The 22,564-nt window shown below is 54.1% G+C and overlaps 1 protein-coding gene across 1 annotated transcript; it reads right to left on the bottom strand.

The window, feature by feature from the left end:
- Positions 1 to 415: 415 nt before the first annotated feature.
- On the bottom strand, positions 416 to 22,485 carry ODAD4 (outer dynein arm docking complex subunit 4). Its single transcript, XM_008149376.3, has 12 exons — positions 22,322 to 22,485; positions 19,307 to 19,438; positions 18,899 to 19,049; positions 18,172 to 18,233; positions 17,702 to 17,867; positions 15,802 to 16,026; positions 15,481 to 15,688; positions 10,117 to 10,203; positions 8,894 to 9,090; positions 6,242 to 6,342; positions 3,441 to 3,525; positions 416 to 1,114 (listed from the first exon to the last, which is right to left on the bottom strand). Exons 1-12 carry the CDS (start codon positions 22,433 to 22,435, stop codon positions 567 to 569), a joined length of 2,076 nt encoding a protein of 691 aa, XP_008147598.2. The 5' UTR covers positions 22,436 to 22,485; the 3' UTR covers positions 416 to 566.
- Between the last annotated feature and the right edge of the window lie 79 nt (positions 22,486 to 22,564).

Raw genomic sequence — 22,564 nt, 5'->3', positions numbered from 1 at the left:
TTCTTCCAGAGAGCCTCCCACTGTGTGCTGCACAAAGTAGGTACTCAGCAGCCAATGAGCCAATGGACAGCAGCTGGGCAGACATGCCTCTACGCCCAGGCCTTTCTCTTCCTCCCCCCTTTAAGCTGTCCTGAGTCATAGAGCTCACCTGTTTCTTCACCCTGCTGACTCTCTTTCTTCGCACCTTTCTCTTTCTCCCATAAGGTCTTGGGACGGGGTCTGGGGGAGAGCACCGCGCTCACCGTGCTCACACTCTGGGTCAGGCCTTGTTTGGAGGCCTCTGTGTTTCTCACCCAGTCAAGGCAAGGTCAGAGCTCTGCTTGGGAAGTCGTAGCCCATTCCTGGTCATTCATTCTCTAGGTCTGCTCTGAGAATGGGTGGGGGTATGGAGGCAATGAAAGACTCAGGGTTTGTACAAGTGAAAGATATCTATTTAAAGGGAAAACAGTATCAGAAAAAGGCAGAGGTGACCTTTTCAAAAATCTCGACTCGGAAGTCTAGTTTAGTAAGATCCCCAAGCCCCTGTGAACCCAGCCTCCTGATCCCAAAGCCTACTAACGAGGGCTTCATTCATCTTCCTTTTCATCCTTTTCCATTTTTTCAGCACTTTCTGTTTCCGTCTCTCCCAGTTCTATTTCCCCCGGTTCTTCCGACGCTCTTCTTTCGGCTTCTGAAAGACTCTCCTCTTCGTCTTCGGATCCGTCTTTTATTGATTCTTCTGAGAGTTTCTGGTCCAGGTCGGAAGGCCGCCTGTAGATTTCTCTCGATTCCCGTCTGCCCACTTCCTCACCCGCTTCCTCACCTGCTCCTCCTGAACTTCTGCCTGGTTCTCCGGACTGTTTCTTCATAACATCTCTCGAATCTTTCCCCGTGGCTCCCACGTCTCTTCTGGAGGAGGTGTTTTTTTCTACTCCCCCCTTCCTGCTCACTTCCTGCCCGCTCGCCGTGACGGTCGGACCTTCTCCGTTAGACAGCTCGTCGTCCATGTCCTTCTCCACGTCCTCGCGCTCCCTTTCCCAATGCTTCATCACCTTCTCCGGCTCGTCTCTCGCTCTTCTCACTCTCTCCTTCCCCTTTGCCGCTGCTTTTGCCTTATCCAGCGCCGCAGCCTCCTCTGGAAAGGAAGAGAGGAAGGTAAACGTGTGTCCCGCTCCGGGCCTGGTGGGCCCCAGCCTGTGGTGGCCTGTGCTTTTAAGAGAAGCACTCCTTTCCAAGCCGAGAGAAAGGAACTCGTCCACTCACACTCGCCCAGGCACGGTGTGAGCGGCACAGGTTCTACCATTCAGTGGTAAGTGCACAGGGTCATGAAAGTGCGTAACGTGTCATGGATTCGAGTTTGCAGTCAAGGGACCTGAGATGGATAAAGAGGAATCAACCACACACCATGATCACACTGCACATGGATGGAGAGCCAGAATTTGAACCCAGGACAGTCTAACCCCTCAGCACATTCTCTTTCCCTACAAGAAACAGCGTAGGCACTGGGAAAGGACGGAAGGGGTCTTTTCTCCCGCACTCCCCTTCCGCATTTCCCTCTGTCCCTGGGAAGCAAATCTCGTCATTTGTTGGGAGGTTCCCTGGAAACATAGGCGCAGGCTGCTAGCAGCCAGTTCAGCTGGAGAGCTCTTTTACAGCCAGAGGGATCCTAGCGCCTTGTTCTTAACCAGTGACAGAGAAAAGTCACCCACTTCCTCCTGAGTCGCCCCCACATTCTCTTCCTGGGAGCCCCTCTTAGGTGCCTAGGGGCTCTCCGGTCACAGCTGGGAAAAGGCTGCCACCTGCTGTTTGGGGGGTGAAGACATATGCAATGCTGCCACCTGCTGTTCTGGGAGGGAAATGCCCTGCCCGGCTGCGGCCACTGGCCTCAGGGCCTTCCCCTTGAGTTCCGGAGGACACCTTCCCCAGCACGTGGCCTGCCAAGGTTGGCGAGGGCAGTGTGAGGGAGGCTGCTTGGAGCCTCTGCCGGTTCCCAGTTGTGTCCCTTCCCATCTACTGCTCCTGTGGCTTCCGAGAGCAGCTCCAAGGTCATGTAGGGAGGCTGAGCCTCTCTCTGAGGGGATCCAGCCACCACGTGGCAGATGCTGAATGATAAAGGGCTGCTCAGGTGCCCGAAAACTCCACACCCGGGTTCCCATCACCATGCCTGGGCCAGAGAGGGCTTCCGCCGCGGTGCCTGGAGGCGGCTCTGCCTTCTGGGCTGCACAGAGTGACTGCGATAAGGCTAGGGCACCACAGAAGGGCAGACAGGCTGTCCTGGCACCAGGAACAGCGCAGAACCGTGGCAAAGGCCTAGGTCTAGAGCCAGGCTTCCCGAGACAGAAACCACTGTGACCCTCAACCCCTCTGCCTCTGTGTCATCCATCAAATCCAGCAAATAGTAATGCTTATTTGATAGTGTTCCTGCAGGACCAGAGCCAGGACATAGTGTATAAAGTCCCGAGAAGAGAGTCTGGCACATCGGAGGCACTGAATGGAGATCAATTTCTGTCACCCATCCCCTCTGGGGTCCATCCCTGATGACTCAGGTGGGCCCGGGGGCCTGGAGTCCAAGCCACCTCCTCTTCCCTCACTTCCTTCCGAGAGCCTCTTAGAGCCAGTAGAGAAAGAATGTGATAAAGCTGGTCTCTCTTCATCTCTGCACCTCTAACCTCTGACCCTATGCTCCTTGCCCCCTTCTTCCCCCCTCCATCACCTCCTCCACCCATGTTGGTCCCAAAGAGCAGCTCCCCGAAACAGGGGACAGTGTGGCTCTGAGTCAGACTGCTGTGTGACCCAGGCAGGTCACTCAGCCTCCACTGCCCCCCAAACAGTACCTGCCTCCTAGGGTGGTGAGGACTGAATGCGGTGCTTACCCCAGTGCCTGGCACACAGGAAGACCCCCCAAAATGTAAGGAGCTGTCGTTCTGCCTCTGTTTTTGCTCCTGCTGTTCCCGCCAGAAATGCCCTCCCTCTCCCAGCATGCACCTGGAGAAGCCCGGGCCTCGTTTGGAGCCTGAAACAGACAATTCTTCCCCTTCGTGCTTGGCCTGTGCTCAGGGCACAGCGTTCCTCCAGGCCGGCGCTGGCCTGCAGGAGCCCGTTCAGGGACCACTCTAATCGTCTGGCTTTCCCACTGCGCTCCGGGCTCCTCCCGGGCAGGGGCTGAGCCTCTGCCTCCCCCACATCTCACACCTAACTGGCATTGACCAGTGCTCAGCAAATTCTTGAGGAATTAATTGAAGAAATACAGAATTGGGCTCTCCGGGCAGACAGCGGGCTCAGACCCCAGCCCACAGGGGGCTGAATCGCCTCCCTCTCCAGCCCCAGCAAAAGGCACTGAAGTCAGAATGCTCGTAGACAGTGCTCAGCCCGGGACCAGAGACTGAGTGCACGGGAGCTGACAGAAGAGAATGCAGAGGGGAAATTCTGAAGCTGCCGCCTCAGGGGCTCCAGGAACTCACCTTTCTCTTTCTTCTCTTTGAATATATCCCTGTAGTTCGTTTTCTTCAGCTCATCAATGATGCCCTTGTTGGCATCGTCCAAAGCCTGTGGGTGGTAGAGGAGCCAGTGAACGCTCATAACCCCTGCTTGGCACCTACACTTCCCCTTTCACCCAAGTCCCAACCCGGGAAGCAGGGCTCTGCACCGACCCTGCCCCCTCCGTTGCTCCCGGCTCCTCTGAAGGCTCCTGCCTGGAGGTTGGTGGATACACGGGGACTTGGAAATACCCAGGCTAAGCGGTATGAGAGACAGGACTGCAGGGCTGAGGCGTGTATTTGGGAAGTGTGTGTATCTACCAGTTTCCACCTCTTTACAAAGATTCCTTTGGCTTCAGCCAATGCAAAGACGCAGTGCACGTGCCTGAGCCTGCAGCAGGTCAGCAAGCCATGGCGGGAACTCAGACACACGGCCGCGTGGGCCTGGGGCCTGCCGCTCAGCCTGTGCACATCTTGAGGGCAGACTCTGCCTTCTCTGCCTTCTTCCTCGTGACTTGCATGGGGGTGGGGGTGGGGGGGCGGGGAGTGGAAGCACCAGCAGGCACTCAGGACTATCTACTGAACGACCACCAGGCCCAGACACTCGTCTGCACCCCCCGTGCGCCTTCCTGCCTGGAGATGCCAGTCCAGGTGGGTAAAAGGTCAGGGGCCTGGTCCTATGTCACTTAGGGCCCTGGGGCTGTTTGGCCCCACAGACACTTCTCTCTGCCTCTCAACCTTTCAAAACCCTGCTCAGTCCTCAAGGTGACCCGGAACCCTCCTTGATGGGACAGCCCCAGCCCCGCCTCCCTGCTGGGCTCTCTCACTCTGAATCCCCTGGTCCCTGCTGCACTGTCACAAACAAGAGGATTGTGTTTTAACTCTCCTGCTGAGGGCCAGGACCATGGCTGTCACCCGTGGACTGAACAGCCCAGGCTTGCCCAGCGGTTGAAAGAGGCCATCTGCATGACTTGATCAACAAGCAGTTCCTGAATTTAATTGCCATGCCACCTGTCTCCCACAATTTGCAGGGTGATCGTACGGAAGAGGATTCATTGGGAGAGACCACCCGTGCGAACTGAGGAGCTTATGGCTGGGCCTCAGTGAAGGGGAGCGCGCCACCTCTGGGCGCCAGATTCGAAGGCGAGGTGCGCATTCAGGGAGCCAACCCCTGACGACAGAGAAAGGTGACAGGCCCAAGTTGCCCCGGGCCAGGAAGCAGGGCGGACTGCCATACGGTGGGGTCTGCTTGGGAGCGACTTCTCCACCGTGACAGGGAAAATATGGTTTCACCACGGTCCTCACACATTATGATCTCACCCCCTAAAATCCCAAGTGGGTCCGTGGCTCCTTTGTGGTTCCCAGACCTTCAAGTCCAGGCTGGTCCACCAACTGCCCGGGGTTCTCTGCCCCGAATCCTTCTGCTGTCGTGGCCCAACTCCTGGATCCAGGCCCGGGTCTCCTTTTCTGCCTCCCACAGAGCGCTCAGCACCCACAGCCTCCCCTGCCTGCAGCCTGGCCACACCCTGCCATCCTTGTCCTTCAAAACCACCAGGAAGTCCACCTCCAACTGCAGCATTTCGGGGTGTCCCTTCCCCGGGCCCTGCTCCCTTTTCCTGAATGCCTGCCACACCTCCAAGGTGGTTCCCGCTGCCCCCAGTTATGCAGATGGCCTCTTTCAACCACTGGGCAAGCTCCCCAGACGAGGGCCCGTTTCATTCACTCCAGCCCACGCCTACTGGGTCCAACTACGAGCTGGTGGTGGCTCTGGAGTTTGGACATGGGACAGCTGAGGGGCAGCAGCCTGCGGGGCAGCGGGAGGGAGGCGGCCAGCCGACTCACGCTACGCCGCCTGTGCGTCTGCGAGGTTAGCGTGCTGACCCTTCTGAGGCTGTCCACCTGCCCCAGTGGCCTCAGCTGTGTGTCTGCCTCCTGAAGCTGATGGCCAGGCCAGCACCGCCCCGCAGACACTGCAGCCAGGATGGGACTGCTGGAGGTCTGCCCTCTGTGGCTCCCTAGCCTGAGTGTGACTGAGTGTGGCTGGTGTGACTGAGAAGCTGAACTTTAACTGTAACTTTCCGGTCACGTTCACTTGAATGCCCGCACGTGGCCGGCGGCGGCCTTGTTGAGCAGCGCAGGTGGAGGCAGGTGAGGGAGGCAACCACACGGTATTTCTTGTGTTCTCCCGGAGGAGGCAGGGGTTTTGTTCTAAAATCAATTCCGGTCTCCACTAGCATTAAATAAAAGAAAATGAAAAACAAGCCCTGGCTGGTTTGGCTCAGTGGGTAGAGCCGTCGGCCCTCGGACTGAAGGGTCCCAGGTTCGATTCTGGTCGAAGGCACGTACCTCGGTTGCGGGCTCCGTGCTCAGGCCTGGTCAGGGCCCATGTGGGAGGCAGCTGATCAGTGTGAGTCTCACATCGATGTTTCTCTCTCTGTCTCTCCCCGTCCCTTCCACTCTCTCTAAAATTCCATGGAAAATCATCCTCGGGTGAGGATCAACAGCAACAAAAAGAAAATGAAAAATAAAATAGGATAAGGAACGTTAGCATCCAGAGTAAAGGTAAATATGTTTTGTAAAACCTGCCTTTCCACTTTTTATTTTTTTAAAACTATGTGTGTGGGTTGCTATAGGAACGGATGGCAGTGGCAGACGTTGGAAGGCAGTGCCCTCCCTAGCCTGTGCCCTGCAGTTGTGGTCGCCAGTGTTTGCGGACTGGCCGGCTGGGAAGGCTGAGGGCTGAGGCCCGCCCACCCCGCCCAGGCGGCCGCTGGGGAGAGGCTCACGCTGATGATGGCGTGCTGCGCCTCGTTGTTGTGGACCAGCTTCGCTTTCTCCAGGGCCTTCTCGAAGTTGTTCACGGCCGACTCGAAGTTTCTCAGCTTCACTGGAGCACAGGGAGGCACAGCAAGGTGGGCGTGACATGGGGTGCTGCAGGATGCGGCTGCCCTGCAGGGCCAGGCTCCCTCAGGAGCCCCTGGCCTGGCTGCCCCTCCCGGGGCAGTTGGGAGCTTGTGTGAGCCGGAGGCAGCCCAGAGCTGCCCAGGGCCACCCTTCCCCTGGCTTTCCTGGGCCATCCCCCCTCTAAGGACAGGACCTGGGAACCTGAGCCATGGGTCTCCGGCCATTCGAAGGGGTCAGCGAGGGAAGGGGGCCTGTGCCCACATCATGTGTCTCCAGAACAGGGGCCGACAACTCCATCCCGTCCCATCTCTAGATGGTTCCAAAAAGGAAATCTGTGCTTTTAAAATAGTCACTCAATTTTTTAAAGAACTTTGCAGACCCCCGGCCAGTGTGGCTCAGTGGTTGAGCCTCGGCCTATGAACCAAGAGGTCATAGTTCGATCCCAGTCAGGGCACATGCCTGGGTTGCCGGCTCGATCCCCAGTAGGGGGCGTGTAGAAGGCAGCCGATTAATGATTTTCTCTCATCATTGATGTTTCTATCTCTCCCTCTCCCTTCCTCTCTAAAATCAATAAAAAAATTTTTTTAAGAGGATGGAGATCTATACCTACATTTCTGTTGAGCCATAAATAGGTTTTTCCGAGGCCTGCAACTTTCTCTCACTGTGAGAGACACTTATATGAGACGTTAACGAGAGGGCAGGGAGGAAGAGATGGTACTTCCTGGGTGTTCTCAGTGCTTGCACACTTAGGTATTACTTTATTCTTTACACCAACCGTCTAGGTGGATGTCACAATTATCCCTATTACAGAGGACGGAACTGAGGCACAGACTGGCACTGCCCGAGCCCTGCCCCCGAGGCTGTGCTGCGTTTGGCTTTTTAACTCCGGAGCGGGGAAACGGAGACCAGGAGTGAGTGGCCTGGTTCCGCAGAGACCCTCGGGGCCAACACGTCCTCAAGCGTGGACTCAGGATAACGTCCAACCTGAGGGGTACGTCCCGCCGCCCCTTCAGCTTACACAATGCCCTCCTAAGAACAGGAAATAGCTCTAGAAAAGCCACAGTAATCGTGTCTGCGATTTAGGTTTAAAGCTTTCAGTGCCTTTTCTATGCTTTTAGGGCAGAATCTGTGGTTTGTAACAAGGCCCATGGGGCCCTATGGATCTGGCCGCTCATCAGCCTCCTTCCTCCAAGCCTCCCTGGCCCCGGGAGCTCCCGCTTACGTGGGTCTCCTCCGGCTTATACAACCAGCGCGGTTCCTGCCCACTTCCTACACACTGCTCCTTAGGCCGGACAGCTCTGTCCTCAGCTCTTAAAACAGCTGGTGCCTTCTCATCCTTCAAGTGTCTGCTTAAAAGTTAACCTCTTCAGACAGGAGGGCAGGGAATGGTTAATGGTTTTGCTCGCTATTGTACACGGAGAAGGCACCAAGTCTGTATTTGCAGCATGAATAAGTGAACGAGTATGCCTCTGATCATAGCACTGGCCACATGTCCTCCCTCGCCGAGGTCAGCTGTGTACCTGGGGCAGGAGCAGCTGAGCACAGCTTCGCAAAGCCCGAGCTGTGGAGTCAGACAGAACTGGGTTCTAGTCCCAGCCCCATCGCCTGTTAGCTTGTGACCTGGAGCCATTTCTTTTTTAATATTATATTATGAAATGCTAGAGGCCCAGTGGCTCAGGGCTTCTGGCTGAGTGCTGCTCCCCCTGTGGGAGCACACTGATCAAGGGGCAGCTTCTGCATTGAGCGTCTTCCCCCTGGTGGTCAGTGTGTGTCATAGCGACCAGTCGTTTCGCTGTTCGGTTGATTTGCATATTAGCCTTTCATTATATAGGATTTCAAATGTACACCAGGGTAAATGGAGTAGTATAATGCATCCCCATCATGCATCACTCAGCTTCAACAATTATCAAAATATTGCCAGTCTTGTTTCATCTGTTTCTCCATGCCCCTTCCCCTTGCTGGTTTTTTAAAAACCATTTCACTGAGATGTAATTCACATATTATAAAGTGCACCCATGTCTAAGTATACAGTTCAATGATTTATAGTAAATGTATAGAGTTGTGCAATGATCACCACAACCCAGTTTTAAAACATTTGCATTGCTCCAAAAAGTTCCCTCGTGTGACCTGGGGCAATCTGCTGAAACAGTGCCTCAGTTTCCCCATGTATACAATGAGGACAATGACGCCTGCATCACCGGCTTGCATAGTGATTACATGCAAGAACGCTGATGTAAAGAGCACCTAGGCAACACCAGGTGGCGCTGTTTTGATGAGGACCCGGTGCTGTGCAGGTCTGCCGCTGAGCTGGAGAGCAGGGGCAGCTCTCAGGACGCCCTAAGCCCTAACTGAGCTTAGTCCAAAGTAGGCACTAACTCTGGTCAAAGGGAGGGGTCGGTCCCCACTCTCAGAATCAGAATTCATCTGCGCAGGGGCACACTGGGATGTGAGGTTTGGCCCACAGGGTTCCCCGCCCAGGCGTGCAGCGGGGCCTGCGTGCTGGGGAAGGTAGGGTGTCCTGTCCGAGCCCATACCTTGTGCCTGTGCCACCAGAACACTGGCGTTCAGCTGCCACTCGATGTCCCCTTCTTCCTCGGCGCACTGCTGGGACTTCTCGCCGTAGTTCTGGGCCTGCAAGGCCTGGTCCAGCTCCAAGTAGCAGCGGCCGATCTCATGGAACAACCAGGTCTTCTCCAGAGTGGTTTTCGCCAGAGGGATCTTCTCCTCCCACCTGGGGATGAAGAACCAGGTGAGCTCCTTCCTCTCTAACCCCGCACGTGGCCACAGGAGGTCAAGGCCTCCTGCTGGGGGCAGAATAAGAACCGCCCTCCAAGCACCGGTTCTTTTCGATAAGGAGCGGTGCTAGTAAGCAGTAACATTTTTTAAAGCTTCCAACACTGTTTTGGAACATCTATGGGATCAAATTTGATACAACAGTTGCAAATAAGGATTACAAAGTATCATTTGAAATAACATAAAAATAACGTTTAAGAATATTCTTGCCAGGCTGGCTTGGCTCAGTGGTTGAGTGTGGACCTATGAATCAAGAGGTCACAGTTCAATTCCCAGTCAGGGCACGTGCCAAGGTTGCGGGCTCGGTCCCCAGTGTGAGGTGTGTAGGAGGCAGCCGATCAATGATTCTCTCTCATGACTGATGTTTCTGTCTCTCTCTCCCTCTTCCTTCCTCTGAAATCAATAAAAATATTTTTTAAAAATAGAGAGAGAAAAGAATAGCCCTAACCAGTTTGGCTTAGGGGATAGAGCATCAGCCTGGGCCTGTGGACTGAAGGGTCCCAGGTTTGATTCCGGTCAAGGGCACATGCCTGGGTTGTGGGCTCGATCCCCAGTAGGGGGCTGCCTCCTGCATCATTGATGTTTGGCTCCCTCTCCCTTCCTCGCTGAAATCTATCTATCTATCTATCTATCTATCTATCTATCCATCTACCTTAAAGTTTTAATAAAAAGTAAACAGATCCCTGAGCTCCAAACCGAACCTGTAATTCACACCCCTAACAAATGCTCGAGGTGATTCTTGTCACTGGGACATTCTGAGAAAATGCTGGTTCTAGTCTATTAATTAATTTAACGGATGAGCCCCTGAGTTTACAAAGTGGCTTTCCTGAGGCCGCCTAGCAGAGCCAGGGGCCAAACCCAGGTCTTCTGATGCCCTGGCATCCTGGCCCCAGGCTGGGAGTCTGGTGTGAGGGTGGGGGGTCCTGGCCCCGAGGTGGGGAGGGGGCAGTCCTTGGTCACTCACGTGTCGATGGCTTGCTGGAATTTCCCAACTCTGGCAAAAACCCTGCCAATGTTGTCAAGGGCTCTCGACTTGGCATCAGGAAGGTCACTGAGGGGAAGAATCACGACAAGTTGTTCGCTAGCAATCGGGCGTTCTAGGCCGTATGGAGGCAGAAAGGAAGTCGGAGACAGGGGCCCTGGCCCCCGGGACTCAGGGTCCAGAGTAAGGGACAGGCCCGGGCTGGCAGGGCTGGCACGCACAGGGCCTCCCACGCTCTGTAGCTGAGAATGAACATTATCGGGACCTTTCTGGGGGGCCACCAGTCAACAGCTAGCAAAGACGTCCCTTCGATCTAGCAACTCCTCTTTTGGAACTTACCTCAAGAAGATCAGGTAGCAAGAACACTCACTGAGGCACTGTTTATAATAATAAACAGGGGAAGCGGTCGGAACGTTATCAGTGGCTGAGCACTGGCAGTTTTTGTGAATGAAACGTCATCCCTGACGCCGAAACCGGTTTGGCTCAGTGGATAGAGCGTCGGCCTTTGGACTGAAAGGTCCCAGGTTCGATTCCGGTCAAGGGCATGTACCTTGGTTGCGGGCACATCCCCAGTAGGGGGTGTGCAGGAGGCAGCTGATCGATGTTTCTCTCTCATCGATGTCTCTAACTATCTATCTCTCTCCCTTCCTCTCTGTAAAAAATCAATAAAATATATTTTAAAAAAAGAAAAAAAAAAAAAAAAAAAAGAAACGTCATCCCTGAGACAGTAGGTTAAAAAGTCAGAGTATAGGAGTATATTCTATGTCTATCGCCCCATTCCTGTTAATAAACATGCAGAACTGAAGCGTGATGCTGTGCCCTTGGCTTTGGCACTGGGGGAAGGGGCCATGAGCCAAGGAGTGCAATGAATGCAGCTCTAGACACTGGAAGAGCAAGGAACCAGGTCCTCCCCTACAGCCTCTGGAGGGAGGGAGGCCCTACCAACACCTTGGTTTTTGCCCAAAACTGCCATCAGACTTACAATCTCCCGAACTGTAAGAGAAGAAAACTGTTGTTTTAAACCACCAAAAAGCAACTAACTAAATAAAAAGTGGGCTTTATTTATTTTTTTTAAGTAGAGAGAATATAAGTCTATTAGCAATGATTACCCAAGGGAAATGAAAGTATGAGGGAAACTTTTAATGGATCCGTATAATTTAAGTTTTCACAGTATTCATGGGTCATCAGGAAAGAGTAAGACATTTCCATAAAGAAAAAGACAACTGCACCCCCTACATCGATTGTTTACCATTACCATAGAAACATGCCCATCGCTGTTCAGAACTGCCTCCTTCCTAACAAGTAAAACAGGAAAACCCTCCCGGGTCCCAGATCCCCTCCACCAGCATCCCCTCTCGCTCTCTCCCTTCCCACTTCCTCTTCCCCCTCAAGCCCCTGCAACCCACTTGGCTTCCATGTCTCCCATGAAGCTCTCCCCCTCGGTGGCCAGCCTGCCTTTCTCAAACGCAAACCTGGGTCCTGGTCAGTTGGTTCGAGCACCCTCCTGATACGCCAGGTTGCGGGTTCGATCCCGGGTCAGGGCACATACAGGAATCAACCCATGAATGCATAAATAAGTGGACCAACAAAACAATGTTTCTCTCTCTCTCTCTCTCTCTCTCTCTCTCTCTCTCTCACTTCCTCTCTGTCTAAAGTCAATAAATGAAGACATTGCTCTACCCACAGAGGGACTCACACATATCTGAGGAGTTCCTCTGCAGCCCTTTGGTTATGGCCTAAGTGCCCACAGAGATGGAGTTCCACAGATGACTGTGTGAGCTGGAATACCATTCAAAAATACACCCTTCCCAAGACATTCTTTTTAAAAAAAATACAGAAATGAGTTGCTTTTGTTTAAAAAAAAATCCTATGTAATGCATAGACGTACATAAACGTGTAGGTAAACACATTAAAAAGAGGCCAGAAGGACACATCTCAATTTGTTCCCAGTGAAGTGAGGGAAGTGTGGAGTTGGGGGAGGGGAGGGAGGGAGAAGGCGGTCGGGGTCTGCTCTCAGCACCACAAGGCTGTGCATTAAGAGCAACACTGCAGACTTGTGTGAAATCAAACTCATGGTCCCTCCGTACCTTCAGGCTAGGGTCCTTCCTCCTCAGTGTGGCGTCCGGACCTCCCACTCCCCACAGGTCCTGGCCCCAGCCCTGCACACGACCCACAGATCCCCAGTCCTCCAACCCTGCCAGGACCCTATGTCTGGGGTGCCCTTCTCCCTCCTTCTCGTCTCCTCTTGCTCACACCCCGTCCTCTCTGAGGCCTCCTTGGCCCCAGCAGGGCTGCCGCCTGCCTCTCTCCTTGGGATCTTGGCCCACTTTGCACCTGCTGCTCTCACAGCACCTCTGAGGTCAGCCTCCCCTTCTACAGTGGGTGCGCTGTTGCGTGATGAATGAATGAATGAGTTGTAATAAGTCAATGTATTCATAACAACCCTACATTATAAAAGGCTAATATGCAAATGGCCCAAGGGTGGAATGACCGGTCACTATGATGCGCACTGACCACCAGGGGGCAGACACTCAACGTAGGAGCTTCCCCCTGGTGGTCAGTGCACTCCCACAGGGGGAGTGCCGCTCAGCCAGAAGCCGGGCTCATGGCTGGCGAGCATAGCAGCGGTGGTGGGAGCCTCTCTGGCCTCCGTGGCAATGCCTCCCCCCAGACATCCCCCAGGGCTCCTGGACTGCCAGAGGGCACAGGCTAGGCTCAGGGACCCCCCTCCCCCCGCCAAGTGCACGAATTTCGTGCACTGGGTCTCTAGTAATATATAATACGCTACCAATAACAGTAATGAGAAAGCACGCATTCAAATCATCTGTAGAGTATTGGAAGAAAGAAATGAGGGCTGGGGTCACTAAGAAGCTACTGAGGCAAGTTGGGGTTTGAGCTGCACCTGGAAGAATGATGGACTTTGGGGCAAAGAGGGAGGGGCATGGCTGATTAGAGTGAGGGAGCCCCGGGGGCACACTGAGCTCACAGGTTAAGACTGAAGGCCTTTGCGGATGTTAAAAAGGAACTAACTTTGTTTAAGGAACACTGTTTATTCAGCCACTTAGCATACATTTCCTGCCTGCCCATTTGTGGCAGGTGCTGGGAAGAGACAGGGAATATAAGCCAGTCCCAGCCCAGAGTCTCATAGTGCAGATGGGGGGGGGGGCCAGGGGCGGCAGGGGAGTGTGGAGAGAGCGCCCAGAGGAGGGGTTTCTAAGTCACCCCTGGGGCGCAAGGAAGGCTTTCCGGAAGGAAGACTCTTGTTGACTTTGTGAAGCATGGGTAGGAGGGCGCTGATGAAGAAAGGGCTGGCAGAGGAGGAGGTCCTGCTCAGGGACTGGCAGGAGGAAAGCTCCAGGTGTTGGCTGGGGAGAGCTGGGTCAAGAGAGGCCAGGACAAGCCAGGTGAGGCAGGACAGCAGAGCTGGGCACCTGAACTTGATCTGATCATTGGGTTTGTTTTGCACAGAAGAACCAGCTGGGCAGCAGGAAATGCAGGTCAGAGGAAAGGGGCACGAAGCAAGGAGGGTCTGGCCTGAGCCGTGGGGGGGAAACAGAAGGGAAGAGGCAGCGCGGACAGGGCCTGGGCTGCTGAGCATGTCTGGAGAGCAGCCTGGGCTCCTTCTCGGAAACCGGGTGGCCGAAGGTGACATCCTCACGGATAGGGAGCCCTGGAGCACGAGGTTTGGGGGGACATAAGGGGTTCCCGTCGGGGCATGTTATTTTGGGGGTTCCTGTGGAACATCCAAGTGGAAATGCCTTGGAATCCGTTGGCTCTGCAGGTCTGGGGCTTGGGAGGGAGTCCGGCCAGAAGTAGAGATTGTGAATGTCTTTAGGGCCAGGGATAGGGTTGGGTGCAAATGGCTTATTGTCGACACATATCATTTAATTCTCATAATCCCTGTGAATTGGTATTATTATGCCTTCACTAGAGATGAGGAAATTGAGGTGAGCAACTTAATCAATCCACACAGCCTGAGTGCCAGAGCCAGGAGTCAATCAGGTCTCCAAAGCTGCCCGCCCCCCCCCCCCCCCCCCCACTTCTGTGATACTCCTGCTCAACATGGCACAGGAGGTGAGAATGAATCGGGAATGGACGGCATGCAGGGCTCCAGCCAGGGGGAAGGAGAGGGCAGGAGGCAGGAATGAATGTCCCGGAAGTCCAGTTTGGCCCAAATGGAGGACTGACATCAGAGGGCCTTGAGTACCAAGCAAAGGTGTTTGGTTTCAATCTGAGGCCAATGAGAGACCAAGGCCTGTGGTCAGCAGGGGAAGGAGGGTGGAGAGATGAAAAGCAGAGGCGCTGGAGGTGATGTGTGGGAGCAGCTGGAGGCAGGGAGAGCCGAGGAACAGGATGATGGGAGGCTGAAAGGGACTCAGAACTGTGGGGGGAGGAGAAAGTCACAAATGACTCCAAAGGCTCAAACTAGGTGCCCCGAAAGCCCTGGCACCCCTGAGTGGCCATCAGGTTGGAAGAGCTGTTTCCTGGGGGAGCTGATAATCACTTTTACGGCGGCTACACAGCCATGTCCTGCGGTCTCCGTGTGCATTCCGCACCCGGTCCTCCCTCCCACCCTCACAGGTGGGGCTATTGCTGTGTCCACCTGAGGCGGAGAGAGGTTAAGGGCCTCGTCCAAGGTCCCACAGCTTGCAGACACAACTCCGAAGCTCAGGCCGGCCGGACCACAGAGCCCAGGCACTGGGTCAGCACCATGGTCTGCGGGGCCCTGGTTGGATCTGATCCCCTCCCCCTTGGTCCAGCCTCCTCTGGCCCACTCTTCCCCTGGCAACGCCCTGTGCTCTCCAGCCTCAAGCATCCTCCCACCTGCCTCAGTGCCTCCCCACAGGCCCCGTCAAGGGCTCCTGAAACATACTGCTCCTAGCACGGGGTCCTGGGCTTTTTCTTCACCACACTTATCACCATGGTGATTTGTGAGCGATGTCCCGCCCCTTTCACACCTGCAGGGAAATGGCTTTGCTGTGTTCCCAGCGCTGGCGGCCTCTGCATGCCTGGGGTTGAGGAAGGCTTGCTGACACGGTGTCAGAATGAAAATACCCCGAAGAGCCAGACCACCGGGAGCTTTTTCGAGTTGTGGGCCAGTGCCCGCCCCTTTGTGGCAAAAAGGCGGACAGTCTCCTTCAGCCCCTTACCCTCAGTCCTGGGGAGGTGGCTCCTCCCTCCGTTCCCCCTCCCACCCCAGCCCCCAGGCACGCAGGGCAGGAGATGGGAGTTCAGCCACCAGCAGCCCTGGCAAGAGGCCCAGAGACACAGGCCCAGCCCAGCTCCTCTGCGGGCCCCTGGCCTCGGGGGACACCCCCCCCCCCTCTGGCCTCCCCAGGCACTCACTATTCTTTGGCGATCTCCAGGTCTCTTCTGTGGCTCTGCAGGGCTGCGACCATCTGCCCCAGCTCGATCTGGGCATTCCCTATGCAGCTGTACAAGTTCCCAACCAGCTCATCCTTGTTGGGCACCTCGTCTTTGTTCCATTCCAGCACCTTCTTCAGCACTTTCTCAGCTTTCTGAAGGCTCCCCTCAGCACTGCCGCTGGTCAGCACTGGGAAGCGAAGGAGGGATGTGGACTGAGGAGAGAACCCACCCCCCCAGACGCCATCCACAGCCCACGGAAGCCCGGGGCTCGGGCCCCGGCCCTCTGAGAACATCACCCACGCATGTCAATGTCCTCCAGGCTCTTGAGGATGTATCGGGCCGTCTGTGAGGGGCGGCGTTTGCGGTTCCGCAGCCACTGCTCTTGCATCAGCTTCCGGTCACGCTCCCTGGCGTAGATGGGCTTTTGCTGCCTCCAGAAGTTGCTGCGGGAGTCCAGGTAGTTGATGCCATTCATGATGAGGTCCTCCACGGTCAGGCCGTGCTTGATGGTGCCTTTGATCAGGTCTGTGGGGAAGGGTGTGAGGAGAACCAACCAGAACAGGCATCTAAGGAGTCGCCTCCTCGTGGCTCTGGGTCCCTACTTCAGGGCCCTGTGGGGGGCTCTGCCTGGAGCTGCAGAAACAGTGAGCAAAGCCAGAGCACCTGGTGGCAGAGTGGGTCCACCTGGCCCAGATGAGGCGAGAGCCCTTCCCTTTCCGGCTTCCCCGCGGTCTAGAGCAGGCGTCCTCAAACTACGGCCCGCGGGCCACATGCGGGTGTTTCTGCCGTTTTGTTTTTTTTACTTCAAAATAAGATACGTGCAGTGTGCGTAGGAATTTGTTCATAGTTTTTTTTAAACTATAGTCCGGCCCTCCAACGGTCTGAGGGACAGTGAACTGGCCCCCTGTTTAAAAAGTTTGAGGACCCCTGGTATAGAGCTTCATGCATAGGCCCCTGACCGCAAGATATATGAGGAACTAACAGAAGGGGCAGCTGATGGGTAGCCCCCAGCCTCCTGGCCCAGGTTGCCAGTGCCCAGTGACTCCCCAGGTGCAAAGTGGGCCAGTGCACGCTAGGAGCTGGAGGGGTGTGCCAGGTCCTGCCCGCCGCCTGAGCAGAGGTTGGAGCTGGCAGCAGAGCTGCAAGGCCCACTGGAGTAATCAGGCCACCCTTCCCTCCACAGAAGCTCCTCTGGGGAGGGAAGCATTGGAGATGAGCCAGCAGTGAAGCCGCCCCTGGGACAGACCTGCAAGGAATCCTGCCGACGGCCTTGGCGGTCAGCTCTGGAGAAAAGCCATGTGATTCAAGGGTGATCCCTGCGCAGGCTTATCAGCTAATGGCAGGACTCCCTTCCCGCGTGTTTATGTGAGGCACTCATTTCAAGGCTCCGTCCTGTGTCCTGTCGCTGCCAGCACAGCGTGTTCGAAAGACCGGTGGACCAGAGGTTAGGAGGCTGGGCTCTGGCATCAACTCCACCATTAACTTCCTTGTCAACCTGAACAAGTTACTCCGCATTCAGGGTCTCTCTTTCCTGATCTCTAAAAGGAAGGGTTGGCCCGGCCGGCATGGCTCAGTGGTTGAGTGTCAACCTACGAACCAGGAGGTCATGGTTCGATTCCCGGCCAGGACACATGCCTGGGTTGTGGGCTTGATCCCCAGTGGGGGGGGGTGTAGGAGGCAGCCGATCAATGATTCTCTCTCATCATTGATGTTTCTATCTCTCTCTCCCTCTCCCTTCCTCTCTGAAATCAATAATTTTTTTAAAAAAATAAATAAATAAATAAAAGGAAGGGTTGTACCGGATGAGGTGTGGGGCATTCTGGTATTAGTGTCCTCAGATTCCCCTTCTGGCACCTCCCAGCTGGAATTCTTTGTCCTTTGTCCTCCTTCAGGGACACGGTGGTAGAGGGACCCACATCTTCGGCGTTCCCTCCCCGGGTACCGCAGTGCTCAGGAGCACTGGTTCTGCAATTGAACTTCCTGGATTCAAATCTGAAAGCTCTGTAACTGCTTCCCTAGGCATGGCCTTCGGTGACTTAACCTTTCTGCGCCTCAGTTTCCTCATCTGTAAACTGAGAGGAAAGCCTGTGCAGAGGAACAAGTTGGCTAATGCGATAGGTCCTGCCCCTGCCTCGTGCATTAAGCATCCACTCCAGATGCCCTTTGCCCCGTCCCCTGTTGCAAACAAAGCGCCTGAGACCTTCATCCAGTAGGAGCTTCTCCAGATACTCCTTGTCCACGTAGAGCTCGCCCAGGAGCTGGCGGACAGTCTTCTCACTCTTGACCGAGCCCCGCCGCTTGGACTCGGTCTTGGGGTAGTATGAGGTCTGTCTCACGGGATGCGGCTTCTGCAGGGCTTTCATACTCTGGGAAGACAGAGCAACACCCGACAGAGCCTCAGCGAGGCGCACAGAGCATCCAGGGGCCCAGACTCTGTGATCCCAAACTCTTCCTCCAGGACCTCCCAGTGGGCCGAAACCCATGGTGTGTTTCTGCCCGAGGAATAGCTAGATGGTCGGGACCCCTGTAGAGCTGGGGCAGACCCCCATGGCTGCCTGTGATGGGTAGGAGCTAGTTTCCAGGCAACGGGGCCACGAAGACTTGTGTGCCTCAGGTACACGTGGCCTCTTCCCTTGAAGGTTTGTAGCACCAGGACCAGGGGGCCCTTACCTCAGCCTGCTTGCTTAAGAAGGACAGGTCTCCTTTGTTCTCCAGCTTAATTGAAGAAGGAGCTGCAAGGACAGAAGCTGGGGCTCAGGCCGACCAGACCCCCAGCATGACCTAACCCATATTTTTATGTGGAAATGGCTGCCTTTGGCAGGGGGTTGGGGGATATTGTTGCAAAGCTGGCTCTGAGCCAGCCTGGCAGGCAAATGGTACATGGTGTTTTGTGTAATATTCTTGTAGGAGGCTAGGCAGCCCCTGCTAGCCCAGGGCCATGGCAGGCAGATCTCCAAACAAAGGGAGCTCTCCATGCCATCCATTTCCACACCCAGCCGTCCACACTGGCAAACTCTCACTCTCCTTCCTTCTCCCCCAACACAAGTCCAGCTCTTGGTGCACAGGTGGTAAGGGAAGAAGCCAGAGCCTAGGGAAGACTAGACTCGGGACTCCATGCAACCCCACGATACCAGGCCCAAAACAGGCATATTCATATGACTTGAGGGAAACAGCCCTTCTATCTGGCATCGGGGATAACCAGACACTGCGGTGCTCAGTATGGTGGATCGGGGATTGGTCCTCGCAGTGAACGGTTCCTAATCTTCAACAAAATCAGCAGCAGCCAAACCCAAGCCTGGGACTCCCTGTAGGCCTCCTGGTGGCCACCACCGAAGGCCCCCAGGCCTTCCTCCAAACCGCCTTCCTGGAGAAGGGCACAGGTCCCACAGCCACTCACTTCCCACTGAGTTGTTGATGGCTTCTTGGGCTTTCTGAATGCCGACTTTGAATTCCCGATCAGGCCGTAGCTTATAGCCTCGATGATAGAACACCAGGGCAAACTCAAAGTCTCCCATGGTGTACAGGGTCTCTGCCTTTTGCAAAATGCCCTGAAAGGAGAGGAAGTCAAATCAAGGTGGACAGACGAGGCATTACAGAATTCGGGTGTGGTGGGACAGAAGGGGCTTGGGTTGGGGTCAAGGCTGGGATACCGAGGGAGGGAGCTAGGCAAGTGACCTATCCAGAAAGAGAAAATGGCGCCAAACTCTAGGCCGTCTGGCTGGTTCTTCTACCACGTCCAACCAGAGGGTGCTGCGGACAATGGCGCTGGCGAAAGCAAGGTGGAGTTCTCCACCCCTACAGTCACCTTGCAGAAAGTCGGGTCACCCTGGAGTGAATCCTCAGCATCCTTCAGGGATTTCTCTAACTCTCCCATCTTCAGGAAGCACTTGGAGCGGGCCACCAGGCAGTTCTTGTCCCCATTCTGAAGGTGCAGAGCCTGAGAAAGGAACCACACGGGTTGACAGGTACCAGGCAGGGCAAGGTGGAGGCCGGATTGGCCACGGCAGCCCAGACCTTCTTGCCGGAGTCCCAAGGGGACTCCTTGGGCTACCAAACAAACAGGCCTTTGGATCTTATCCGACCAAAGGCAGCACCTTATCGATATGGGCTTAGTCACCTCCATTATCTGCAAGCGGCTCATCTTAAACAAGGTCACATCACCAGCTATTGTGGAAGCCACGGGTTGAGATGTAAGAGTATACGACTCTGTGGATATATTGAACTTCCCCTAGTGTCTGGGATGCCTCCAGTCCACTCCGACAATGGAATCTTAGGGGGTGTGGTGCATACCAGATTCAATCACCAATCTGCAATGGCTCCGCAACAGACTCCAAATACACTCCAAAGGCTAAGCACTCTGAAGGCTAACAAAGTGGATTTTAGGACAATCTGCAAACTGAGTTATCCCTTCCACTAGTCCTCTTTTTTTGCATAGCTTGTTGTGAATGAATCTCTATTTCGGGTGATTAAGATAAAAACGCCAGCAAAACTGAAACTGTGATTTTGGCCCTAAAGTGGGAGCAGAACTCTTCCCCTACTCCCTATGTCCTCACTTCTTCTTCTTCTTCTTTTTTTTAAAAATATATTTTATTGATTTTTTTTTATATATTTTATTGATTTTTTACAGAGAGGAAGAGAGAGGGATAGAGAGTTAGAAACATTGATGAGAGAGAAACATCGATCAGCTGCCTCTTGCACACCCCCTACTGGGGATGTGCCCGCAACCAAGGCACATGCCCTTGACCGGAATCGAACCTGGGACCCTTGAGTCCGCAGGCCGACGCTCTATCCACTGAGCCAAACCGGTTTCGGCATTTTATTGATTTTTTACAGAGAGGAAGGGAGACGGATAGAGAGTTAGAAACTAGAAAGTTAGAAACATCGATCAGCTGCCTCCTGCACACACCACACTGGGGATGTGCCCGCAACCAAGGTACATGCCCTTGACTGGAATCAAACCTGGAACCCTTCAATCTGCAGGCCGATGCTCTATCCACTGAGCCAAATCGGTTAGGGCCTCACTTCTTCTGTTTGAGCTCATTACCATAGTCTGTGGTATATTGTCATTCCTGGGGTATCAGACTACACTGAGTGGCCAGATTATTATGATCTCTGAATGCATAATAATCTGGCCACTCAGTGTGTGTGTGTGTGTGTGTGTGTGTGTGTGTGTGTGTGTGTATTAGAGGCCCAGTGCATGAATTCGTGCATGGGTGGGGTCCGGCCAGCCTGGCCAGGGGGAGGGGACATGCCTTCTAGTCGAACTCCTGGTCGAGGGGACAATTTTCATATTAGCCTTTTATCATATAGGATATACACTGAGTGGCCAGATTATTATACATTCAGAGATCATAATAATCTGGCCACTCAGTGTATAGCCATACCTTTCTAAGACTTTCCCACTTTTCCAGGAAGAGGAAGTAGCTACTTTATTTCTTGGGGGAAAAAAGCCACTTCTCAATCAAAGCTATCTTCCCTCGGGGTGTTCTTTTCTCTCTGCCTGAGCTTCCCCAGGATTAAACAGGATCCAAAAAGAGAAGGGATGGAGGCAGGGCTCCTGAAATCAACTGTTGGCCCAACGGGTCAATCATGTCAAGTCTTCAGTGATGGGAGGGATACAAGATTCTGGGTAGCAGTTGAGAAGCTTGACTTTAGGGGGAGTCTTGGGACTGGCTAAAGAGAGCTATTCTGCCACTCCATTTGGAATAAGAAGTGGGCTGTATGTTGTAAAAGAAATTGTCATAAAAACACCTAATAGCTTACTTGCGAGGCAGTATCATCTGGTGGTTAGCACCTCAGAACTGGAGTCTGAGTGCCTGGGGTTGAACCCTGCCTCTGACACTTGCTAGCTCAGTCATCTTGGACGTGTTACCCAACTTCTTTATCAGTTTCCTTATCTTTAAAATCATATAATAACACTACATCCCCACAGGCTTAGACTGCACGTAGCAGGATGCCTGGTATCCTAAGACAGCATCAATCCCCTCAGGGTGGGGTGGAGCAATTTATACTAAGGTTATGTATGATGCTGTTAGTTATCTACTGACCACCTTCCGTAAGCAACTGAGACTTCACGTCTGCAAGAAGTCTCCCAGCCAATCACCCCACCAACGATGGGGACTTGGGCCTGCTCTGTAGAAGGAGGCCGATCAATCGCGAAACATTCGATTTAAAAAGTAGAAGCCCGGCTGGCGTGGCTCAGTGGTTGAGCATCGACCTATGAACCAGAAGGTCACGGTTTGATTCCTGGTCAGAGTACATGCCTGGGGTTATGGGCTCCATCCCTAATAGGGAATGTGCTGGAGGCAGCCAATCAATGATTCTCTCTCATTGATGTTTCTCTGTCTCCTTCCCCTCTGAAATCAATAAAAATATTATTTTAAAAGAAAGTAGAAGCCAAAACCGGTTTGGCTCAATGGAGAGAGCGTCAGTCTGCGGACTGAAGGGTCCCAGGTTCGATTCAGGTCAAGGGCACATGCCCGGGTTGCGGGCTCGATCCCCAGTGTGGGGATGTGCAGGAGGCAGCTGGTCGATGTTTCTCTCTCATCGATGTTTCTAGCTCTCTGTCCCTCTCCCTTCCTCTCTGTAAAAAAATCAATAAATATTTTTTTTTAAATTTTTTTTTAAAAAAGCAAGTAGAAGAGGTCAGAATAGTTATTAAGAATCAGGTAGAAGGCAGGTGGGAATTGGTAGAAAATGGCTTAGCAGGGGCTTATCTGTCACTGTCAGGAACAAGTGACTAGAAACGATAGTGCTATCCGGGCATCATCAGGAATCCAAAGCGGCGATGGGTGACGGAGAGGCTCGGAGCGCGACTCACGTTGCTGAAGCTGATGGCAGCTTTAGAGAACTCCCCGCAGAGATAGAGCCGCTCGCCCTCGGCCATGTAGGAGGGGAAGGTGCTTCGCAAGGTGTCAATTTCTTGGTCCGACATGATGACGGGATTCGGAATTCGGAAAAGATGAAGCAGAGAAAGAAAGAAAAGAAGGCGTAGAACCTCTGTTTGGCTAGTGGAAATCCCGTCTCCTAGCAACCGGGAGACAGAGACCTACTTCCGGTCCCT

The sequence above is a fragment of the Eptesicus fuscus genome, chromosome 20, assembly GCF_027574615.1.
Source record: "Eptesicus fuscus isolate TK198812 chromosome 20, DD_ASM_mEF_20220401, whole genome shotgun sequence".
NCBI classification, from domain to species: Eukaryota; Metazoa; Chordata; class Mammalia; order Chiroptera; family Vespertilionidae; genus Eptesicus; species Eptesicus fuscus.
Note: the sequence above shows the minus strand (reverse complement) of the source record. Positions and strands in the feature narration are given on the sequence as shown.